General features: G+C 40.4%; 1 protein-coding gene across 1 annotated transcript; it reads left to right on the top strand.

Moving 5' to 3' along the window:
• Positions 1 to 1,171: 1,171 nt before the first annotated feature.
• ccng2 (cyclin G2) lies at positions 1,172 to 10,420 on the top strand. Its single transcript, XM_063043465.1, has 8 exons — positions 1,172 to 1,371; positions 1,941 to 2,075; positions 2,860 to 2,997; positions 3,144 to 3,394; positions 4,972 to 5,050; positions 5,148 to 5,246; positions 7,960 to 8,165; positions 8,323 to 10,420. The coding sequence occupies exons 2-8, from the start codon at positions 1,941 to 1,943 to the stop codon at positions 8,474 to 8,476; spliced, it is 1,062 nt and encodes a 353-aa protein (XP_062899535.1). The 5' UTR covers positions 1,172 to 1,371; the 3' UTR covers positions 8,477 to 10,420.
• Positions 10,421 to 10,747: the final 327 nt, after the last annotated feature.

Here is a 10,747-nt window from a genome sequence, read left to right as displayed (position 1 = left end):
CTGGTGGCCAACCATTTTAATTCTGCTTCCCATTCCCATTCCAACATTTGAATCCATGGTCTCCTCTACTGTCACAATAAGCCACATTCAGGTTGGAGTAGCAACATCTTATATTCCATCTGAGCAGCCTCCAACCTACTGGCATGAATATCAATTTCTTGAACTTCCAGTAATTGCCCTCTCTTACCATTCCCCCATTCCTGTTTCCCTCTCTCCCCTGATCTCCTTACCTGCCCATCACCTCCCTCTGGTGATCCTCCCCTTCCCTTCCTTCCATGGCCTTCTGTCCTCTCCAATCAGATTCCCCCTTCTCCAGCCCTGTATCTCTTTCACCAATGAACTAACCAGCTCTTTACTTCACCCCTTCCCCTACCACCTACCACCTTGTACTTCTTCCTCCTTCTCACTCTGACTTCTTCCCTTCCCTTTCAGTCCTGACGAAGGGTCTCGGCTTGAAACGTCGACTGTACCTCTTCCTAGAGATGCTGCCTGGCCTGCTGCATTCACCAGCAACTTTGATGTGTGTTGCTTGAATTTCCAGCATCTGCAGAATTCCTGTTGTTTGTGTAACCATTATTAAGTAATTTGTTACAGGGAAATAATTTTAAAAAGTAGTATTTCAGCTTCCTTTGGTTTCACAAGAGAGTGAGGTTTATTTAGATATGCAATGGTTCAAGGACCTTAGTTAATGAGGTTGAAATCTGCTTAACAACACTACAAATGTTTAAAGTCTATATCCACCAATTAGCAGCCGGCAATTGAGCTACAATTGACCAATCAAGCCTCTAGTTTAGCTACATATAGCCAATCGTAAATCTCCATACAGTTATATTGATCAACCAGGTTCCGACACGGCCGACCAATCACTAAAAGCTATTTTAGGCGGACTTTTCGAAATAGCCAATCGGTGATGGACATTTAACTGGAGTGACAACATGCACTAACTGAGGGAGGAATGCACATTCGCGTCTGCAAATAAACAAAAGCAGGGAAGGGCTGCGGACCACAGCGGCAATCTCGCTCAGAGCATCCGGGCTGAGGAAGTTACGGTACCGCGCGGGCGGGGGCCAAGCTGGGCCGACCGTCTGGGGGAGAAGCGGGGAGAAGCGGGCGGACTATTTTGTGATCGGCGGACTCCTCCGCCGCGGTGACGTCATCGCGGTCCGGAGTCGCACAACACTGGGAGGACTGCGAGGCGGCTGGGGACGGGACGGGACGGGACAGGACAGGACAGGACCGGGGGAAGGACAGACGCGGGGCTGGGGGGACGGGGACGGACGGACGGCAGGAGAGCGGGTGATCGGCGGCACCCCGTCCCCTCTTCTCGACTCCAAGGTTTGACACCCGAGGACAGCTTTCAACAACAAAACAGTGAGTTCAGAGGGGGAAGTCACATCGTCTTAAACCACCACCGCACAGAAACAGGGCCTTCGGCCCATCTATCCCGTGCCAGCCCCGTTTTTATTCTGCTCAGTCCCATCTGTGCCCCCCCCCATACCCCCTTCGGTCTGGCTGTGAGCACTCGGCTTGGATCGGTGTTAAACTGGGGGTACGCGGGGAGGGAGGACCGGCTCTGGTTTCATATCAGTACGAGGAATGGTGGTAATGGGTAGGGGGTAATACGGGTGTTAAATCGGGCAGAGCTTTTGATGTTTGGGAGCGGGTCGGATTAAAGGTTAAAGCCGAGAGTAGTTTAGGTTTATGTATCTGAATGGGAGCGGGCACGTCAAATTACCGAGCTCTTAACTGTTTCCTTAGTGTAATCGTTAACTGTCTCAACTGCGTCTCGTCCCGCTGAAATGTCTTACTGTATTGACTTTGTAGCATTGAAAGAGCTGAATTTAAATTGCACAAATATTCCGTCACTTTCTGCGTTACTCTTTTTGTTTCATTAATACATTTTTAGTGTTTGTAACTCTGGAACATTTTTAACTTTTAAGATGAAAGATCTATCCTCTCACGAACGCAACAATGAAGCTTATAAACTATTGAAGCAGATAAATCAATATTTGGAACAGGAATCCAAATTTTTACCACGCCCGAGAGGTCTTGATGCAATCGAATCAACACTGGAGGTAAGCCTGTATCTGATGGTGTTGGTGAGGCAGGTGGGTGTGGTGGAGGGGGGAACATTGGTTCATCTTGTATTTATTCGGCTCCATGACAAACTTTTTGCTTCCAATCTTGATGTGTTCCATTGAAGACTGAGAAGCAAGAATTATTTTGTTGTGCTGTCCCTGGGGTTAATATAGCATTACAAATTGGCATTGTCTCTTAATTCATCATGTGCTTGAAGCTAGAGCTTTTGTTTTCAAATACATTGTTGCTGGGATTTAACCTATTGAAACAGAAAGGCCCAATTCTGGTCCTGTCTTCTGGTCTTGTAATGCTAGAGTTTGAGACCATTGAAATAAATTTTTGACAAAGATTATGCTTATAAATTAAAGACAGGTTTGTTTAAACATTATACAATCACTGCCTATTAACTGTTCAATTCTAATTTCTGCTTTTGTCATTGTGTAGATTCACTTGAGATTTACCTGAGAATTTTTCTACAATTTTATCTTAAATTTTAAAAATGCATTGCAGGGACTGAGACAGGGTTTCGAATTAAAATATTGATTAGTACCTTTTACCTCCAGATACTGCCTGATCTGAGTTTTTCCAGTGTTTTATTTTTGTTCCAGATTCCAGCATCTGTGATCTTTTTTGTTTTATAATACTTCAGTCATTTAGGAGTGTTGCATTTAACTTTCATTCGAATCCAGCCTACAAAGTAAAACTTTACCACCTGCTGTTTTAATTGATGTTCAGCTGACAAATGAAATTATTCCAGTAATTTTTGCTTTTGGTTTACAGAATAATGATTGTGTCACCCCAAAATTAAGAGATGCCAAAGTGGAAGATCTCCGGAGTTTGACCAGGTTCTTTGGCTGCAGTACAGAAACTTTTGTATTGGCAGTCAATCTATTGGACAGATTTCTGTCCTTAATGAAGGTCAGAATTTTGAACAGTTGTTCAATCCTTTTGACTATTTCTTTGATTAGCTGATTAATATGATCTATGGTAGGTCTGCTAAACTTTTTATTTTACTTGTGTTCATGTAATTAGAACACAGCTGACAGCTTACATTCTTTCTGCAGGTGCGACCAAAACATCTGCCTTGTCTTGGAATAAGTGTTTTCCATCTAGCAGTAAAGGCCATTGAGGAAGAATGCAATGTTCCTTCTGACCATGATCTCCTTCGCATCAGCCACTGCAAGTTTACAGTGTCTGATCTCAAGAGAATGGAAAAGATTGTCTGTGAAAAACTAAATGGCGAACTGAAAGCTGTTACAGCCTACCATTTTTTACACCTGTATCATGCCCTAGCACACTACCATGTAACTGAAGAGTAAGTATCTATCTAGTTATCAATTCATTAAGGACTAGAATATGAAAGCAAGGATATAATAATGAGGCTTTCTAAGGCATTAAACAGACAGCACTTGAAGTTTTGTGAGCAGTTGTGGGTCCCTTATCTGAGAAGGGTATGTTGTCATTGTAGAGGGTCTAGAGGAGATTCATGAGAATTATCCCAGGAATGAAAGGGTTAACATGAATGAATTGAACTTATTTCTTACAACCTTCACATAGATGAGGAGTAAAAATCTTTACGTTACACCTCTGTCTAAATGTGCAATCAAAGTAATTTATAAGAAATAGAACAGTCAATGTTTGTAGTATAGAGTACTCTCAAATCAGCATGAGTTAATCAGTCTGATGGCCTGGTGGAAGAAGCTGTCCCAGAGCCTGTTGGTCCTGGCTTTTATGCTGTGGTACCTTTTCCCAGATGGTAGCAGCTGGAATAGACTGAGAACGTTTGATGACTCATTGAAAGCTATAGCATATTGAAAGGCTTAGATAGAGTGTATGTGGAAAGGATGTACCCAATAGTGGGGAGTCCAGGACCAGGGGGCACAGCCTCGGGATACAAAGGCATTCTTTTAGAACAGAGATGAGGAGGAATTTCATTAGCCAGAAGGTGGTGAGTCCGTGGAATTCGTTGCCACAGATGGTTATAGAGGCTGCCATTTGGTACATTTAAAGTGGTGGTTGATAGATACTTAATTAGTGAAGGCATCAAAGGTTTTGAGGGGGAAAGCGGGAGAACAATGTTTCAAGGAAAAATAAGTCAGACTTGATTAAATGGTGGAGCAGACTCGATGGGCCAAATGGGATAATTCTGCTCCTATGTCTTATGGTCTAATAGTGGGAATACCCTTCAGTACTTTTGGCTAAATATAATTTGTTTTCATAAAGTTATTGCATAACATTTGTCCAAATTTTTAAGTAAGAACTTCAAGAGATTTTCCTCTGTTTATAAGTAATGCAATCACAAATGTAGTTGTACGACATGCTGTTTGCTCTTGTGCAAATGTAACCCAAGAGCTACAGCAGACATCCCGCCCTGCAAAAACCCATTTCAGGGGGGTAGCACCATCAATTTGCGGGAAACTCCAGGAACTTCCGGGAGAGGTGGGATGTTTGCAATAGAGTAGCTCCTTAGCGGCTAGCCAGCTATTTTAAATAACGTTAGCTATGCTAATGAACGAATGACACCTGTTAAACTCACCTCAACACATCTTTTACAGTCTTAACCCACCATGGGCAATAGAAAAGTCACTGTTGCAAACAGTGCAGTGAGCAACACTGTCATTATTTTGACCCCAATTAGGCAGGGGTACACTTTAGGGTAGTCTGGGGTGACGTACGTTTTATATTTTTTTTTGGAACACTCTCCCATGGCGCGTTCTCTCTCTGTCTCAAAAAAATTGATTTCCGTGATATTGTATATAATTTGCGGGCATCAGAGAGCCACTATTAATATGCGGGAGACTCCTGGAACTTCTGGGAGAGGTGGGATGTCTGCTACAGATTACATAGATTTGTTACGGAATTGTTTTGTATACCATATTCTTTATTCCTTAGGAAAGAATACTTAATCCTTGATAAACTGGAAGCACAACTCAAAGCCTGTAGCTGTCGATTTAGATTTTCAAAGGCCAAAGTAAGTTTAATACAATGCATTGGTCACTTTCTGAACACAATAAACATTTCCTGTTTGATAAACGAAAAACTAAACAGCAATGTCCTTTGCTTTGCAGCCATCTGTATTGGCTTTATCGCTTTTGACCCTTGAAGTTGAAAACCTGAAATCTGTAGACTTGTTTGAGATTATACTGCGTATTCAAAAACATTCCAAGGTAAGCATTTCTTCAAAATATTTCTCAGTGCCCTCTATTGAGTACATATACACTTTTTTCATTTTAACTTGCATCCAATAAAAATTGTTTTGCCATCAATGGGAATTGCTGACTTGGAACTTATTAGAAATTCAGTTTTGCACAGTAATGCTCACAGATGCAAAGTTCACTGCAGAAACAAGGATCTTTCCCCACTGCAGGCTGTAAATTAGCAGAATATATGATGATTCAAGGTCGTTTAATATAATTTCCAGTACACAAATGTGAAGCAGAACAAAATAATTGTTATTCCAGATCTGATGCAGCACAAAAAAAGCAAGATAAAGAACACAACTAAAAAATAATAAATATAAATACATAATATAGCTTGCATACATTGTATGTACTGTACATGAAGTAACTTTAGGTACGGGAGTATCTGCATAAGGTGACTCTGACCTTAAATCATGGTGGTGGTGGTGGTGGGTGTGGATCAGTCTGATGGCTTAGGGAAGGTAACTGTTTCTGATGATCCTGGTGTGAATGCTACGATGCCTCCTCCCTGACGGGAGTGGGACAAACAGTCCATGAGTAGGATGGGTGGGATTCTTCATGACGTCACTGGCCCTTTTCTAGCACCTTTCTTGTATCTATGTCCTTGATGGCAGATGGGTTGGTGCCAGTGATGCTTTGGACAATTTTGACTACCCGTTGTCGAGTCTTGCTCTCCACTGCAGTGGGGTTTTCGTATCATGCAGTGATGCAGATTTGATGTGAATTTTATCTTTTTCTCACTAAAAATAAGAATTATGGCTGTGAGCATACTTTACAGTTTCTTTGACCATTGTTATACAGCAGTCAATGCTGCAATATACAGCAAATTTACACTTAAATAGACTGAAGTACAATGGATATGTTCTGTCCTACGTCTCACTCCTTGCAACATACAGGTTCCTCATTCTGCAAACCGGTATGTCTGATTTGTACTGCAGATCTTGTGCCAGGACAGTCCTGTGTCCTGTCAGATGTCGTTGAACTGCACTTAAAAGTCTCTAGTGATTACTAAAATTAATTTCTAAAGTACCAGTTTTTTTGCTCATGTCAGTGTAGGGAAGTTACTAGAGAGGATTAATAAGCAATTGGGAAAACCAAGGCCTAATTAGAGACAGTCAGCATGCCTGTGGGCAGGGCAAGTCATGGTTTTATTAACTTGGTTATGATTTTTTTTGAGCGGGTGACGAAGGTTGAGCTGTAGATGTTGTCTGTGTGGATTTTAGTCAGGTGTTTGGCAAGGTTCCTCATGGGAGGCTCAACCAGAGAAGTAAGATGCGTGGGATCCAAGGTGAATTTGCTGGTTAGGTGCAGCATTGGCTTGCCCATAGAAGACAGCGGGTAGTGGTCTATGGGATTTGCTCTGTTGGAAGTGTGTCCTGCAGGGATCTGAACTGGTACCTCTGCTATTTGTGCGATGACTTAGATTAAAGGGTGGATGGCTGGTTAGTAAGTTTACGAAGATTAGTAGTGGTGCCAATAGCTCAGAGTGGCTGGATGTAGTCAGTGCAGGTATAGGCAGAGAAATTGCAGATGGATTTTAACCCAGCCAAATGTGAAGGATTACACTTTCAGAGAACAAGTCTAAGGGGATAGTACACTATTAATGACAAAACATTTAACACTCCAAGTCTATAGCACCCTGAATGAGTTTACACAGGTAGGGTGGTAAAGAAGGCATTTAACATGCTTGTTTATTATTTGAGGAACCAAGTTCAGGAATTAGGAAGCTGTGTTGCAGTTTAACAAAACTCTAAGCTGCACCTGGAGTGCTACATTCAGTTCCGGTCGCATTATGCAGGAGTTCCCACAGATCACTTGGCCCCATGGCATAAAATAGATTGGGAACCCCTGCATTACAGGTAGGATGTGGACATTTTGGGGAAGGTGCAGAAGGAGTTTACTAGGATGCTGCCTGTATTAGAGGGCAGGAGCTATAAGGAGAGGTTGGACAAAGTTGGGTTGCTTTCTCTTGAGCAGTGGAGGCTGAGAGGATGTCTGTTAGAAGTTTATATGATTGAGAGGCATGGAGAGAGTAGATGGCCAGTATCTTTTTTCTGAAGCTTGAAATGTCAGGTATTTAAGGTGTGAGTTGTGTAATGGAAATGACATTAAACAACCTTGAATCAAATGTGTAAGGTTTCTTTTACAGACTGGCGGATGCCTGGAATGCACTGCATGGGGTGGTGGAGACAGTACGATGGAAGTGTTCCGGAGGTTCTCAGATATGCACATGTATGCAGGCAATGGAAGAATATGGACATTGCGTAGGCAGAAGTGACAGTTTAGTTGGACATTTGATTATTAATTTAATTAGTTTGGCACAACATTCTGGGCCAAGGGGCCTACCCCTGTGTTCTACATGAGCCATACATCTGGCCCTTCAGTTTAGTGTATTGGCTTTGCTCCTGTAATCAATGCTGAGACCAATTGGTCTTTGGATGTGCTGGCATCCGAGCTGTAGCTGGCCTTATCTTCCGTATTGAATATGTAAACAATGAAGCTAAGAACAAGCTGACATTCATGGTTGCTATCAGTGCTCGGGGGGAAACATCTGCACAATCCAGTTCACCGTCTTTAATTTTAGAAGTATGTATGACAATAAGGAATTGTAATGGGAAAAGTAGACTTTTTAGTGAGCTTTTATGATTTATGGAACAATTTTGTCAACATGGTTTTTCAGATAAGCCATGGTGACTTGGCATACTGGCGTGAATTGGTCTCAAAATGCCTGGCTGACTACTCTTCACCTGAATGCTGCAAACCTGATAACAAGAAGCTAGTGTGGATTGTTTCACGGCGTACAGCCCGTCACTTGCAGAATAGTTATTATAGTGTTCCTGAACTGCCAACAATTCCAGAAGCTGGCTGTTACAATGAAACAGAAAGGTAAATATCTTTGGCTGTCTTATGGAGCCACTCTTATATTTAAAATCGTGTTTACATAGTTGTTTGCTGAAACATAATGTTCTGTATAGTAGAGTGCTGAATTTGATTTTTCCTTTGAGGTTTTCTATTACTGATCGTCATTTTGGTTGTTTTTTAGTGATGATTCTTGTGAAGAAATGAGTTATGGTGAAAGTAGTCTGAGCATTTCCCCGAGGAGTGACACAACAGAAGAATTCTTTCCTGAAGACTTCTTGCATCAATCTAAATGGCAAAATTTGTGTTTCCAAACTACATCTGCAAATTCATTGTAGATTGCTGCGTCAAACACCCTTGCATTCTCGCTTTTAAATTGTCCTCTGAAGCATTTTTTTAAAAATGCAAGAGCTTTTCAGTTTTTAATGTAAATGTGGTTTTGAGTCACTATTTACTGAGACTTCAACTGATCTATTCTGCATAACCTTTGGTCCCTTTGTAACAATAACAAAAATAGCTAAAGATTTGTGGAATTTCCCTGGGATCTGCCTAACCTGTGACCACATTATGCTGGTCTAAGGTTTTGGCCAGATGGAACTACTTTTAGTTGAACATTTTTATTTGGGAAGTTACATTTTAAAAGCTTCCCACTTTAAGCAAATTTTATTTGTATTGATTTTAATAATAGTATTTAGTAATATTATTGTATGGCGCTTTAATTTTAGGTCTGGCTGGATGGATCCCTTCAACACATTCATATAAAACACTTTCTTGAGATAGATTAAAATGAAATGCTAAGTAATTTTTTTCTCAAATCATAGTAATTTATAACAAAAGTACATCCCTCGACTAATTTGCATAAACTGATGCAAAACAAAAGGAATTTTATGACGGTCTTCCAGAGTTTCCTAACAGTAATGTGCTCTTTGTGAAACATTTGTATTTTGTTATGTTATCTATGTCCATTGGCAGAAATGAAGGACCGTATTCGTTACTGTATTCCTTGGGAGAGACATGTTATATTTTAAAACTCCCAGAGGTGGGCAACTTGGGTGCACTAAAGAACAGCTTTCTCTGCTTGAAAATGGATCAATAAATTGATCCTGTACTACCAGATTTTCTTCTAGAAATTATTTTTAGGAGCAGTTAAGTTGAGGGGATTAACTGTACCCATGCTGAAGTTTTCTATAGAAAAGGATGTAGATTGCAGCTGCACAGCTGTTTCAATTGATGACTTCTTGTACAAGAGAAGTGAAAATATTTGGATAAAATGTGAATGTTCCTGTTCCAGTTGCTTGCCATGTCCTACAGGGAGCTGAGTAATTATTGCAAGTTTTATGCTCCATAAATTAAGTTTTCCGATAATTAGAATATTGATATTTTATTTGGAATGAATTAATCACAAGTTAGCAACTTTATACTTGGGTGTAGATGTGTAAATCTTAATTACTGGAACTCCTAAAGCAAAATGATGGCACTTCCAGTGTTTAACAAAGCAGCCAATGTCAAGTTTGTGTTCCCACCCATCTGTAATCTTGTATCTCTCTCCCTTTCTTGCCCTACCACCAACCACTCCACAGGCTGTACCTGTTACAATGACAGATGTAAGAGCATCTCAAGTCTCATTAGTAGTTTAGTCTGTCACTTCATCTGATCTGGAAAGAACCCAGATTATTTAGATTATGCATGCCTTTCATAATTGTCATGTGCAGGTTTTTTCCAGAGTGCCATTTAGAGGAGTGGCCCTCTTCTAAAATCCAGCAAATACTATTGTCAAAGCCACTATATTCCTTTTTTTAAAGCAAGAATTGCCTCAGTCAGGAACCTTTCGGCAGTGTTTGGTTTTCTAAAATTTTTTGGTGGTTTGAGTGCCAAGTGGACAAGGATTTTACCATGTAATTTTAGTAATGTACAGCTTGACATAGTTAGTCAATAAATGTGCTTTCTTAGTTGAAACTCTGCAGCAGTAACAAGAAGCTACTTGCTATCCAGTGTGGATGTTTGCAAGAAAAAATTCCTAGTTTATGGAAAGTATATAGAAAATTGTGTAAAAACATAACTTAAATATACAAAAAAAGTGCACTTATTTTTTCCCTATTCAGGTATGAAAGCAATCCAATGCACTTAAAGAATCTGTAGCACTGTCCGATTGTTGTGTAGCATTGTGTAAAAATACTTTGTAGATACTAATTTATTGTTTATTTCCATTTTATAAATATTGTGCCACTTATCAGTCATACTTCTACCAAGAGATGCTTGGTAAATAAATACATGTTTTGAAATTGTTGTTGTATATTATTTAGAACTGGTCCAGACCATAAGCATTTCATGTAAACTGTCTTCTATTGTCCTTGGGAGCATCATGACTACAGTCACTCATTATTGCATTTGCAATTGCTAGAGCTGGGTGTGGTTATTAAATGTGACGTAAGGAAAAATTATAAAAGTTAATGCAACGAGTGGTTGAAGGGTTGCATCTCAGCAATTTAGTTCTTATAACTGGCAATAACCGTCCTGATTTCAATTAATGGTTTCAGATTTTGTAAGTGATAGTTGGTTATAGTAGTCAGGATTGTCTGGGAGAAGTGAGCTGTAAGGAGCCAAAGTTA

Source organism: Mobula hypostoma, chromosome 3, assembly GCF_963921235.1.
Source record: "Mobula hypostoma chromosome 3, sMobHyp1.1, whole genome shotgun sequence".
Taxonomy (NCBI): Eukaryota; Metazoa; Chordata; class Chondrichthyes; order Myliobatiformes; family Myliobatidae; genus Mobula; species Mobula hypostoma.
The sequence above is the reverse complement of the archived record's forward strand: the minus strand, read 5'-3'. Positions and strand labels throughout refer to the sequence as shown.

Excerpts from the sequence above, each read along its gene's own strand:
- ccng2 (XM_063043465.1), top strand. The coding sequence starts at position 1,941 with ATGAAAGATCTATCCTCTCACGAACGCAACAATGAAGCTTATAAACTA. Across the intron at positions 2,998-3,143 it reads GATTTCTGTCCTTAATGAAG|GTGCGACCAAAACATCTGCC; the intron begins GTCAGAATTTTG and ends TTCTTTCTGCAG. Across the intron at positions 5,247-7,959 it reads GTATTCAAAAACATTCCAAG|ATAAGCCATGGTGACTTGGC; the intron begins GTAAGCATTTCT and ends ATGGTTTTTCAG.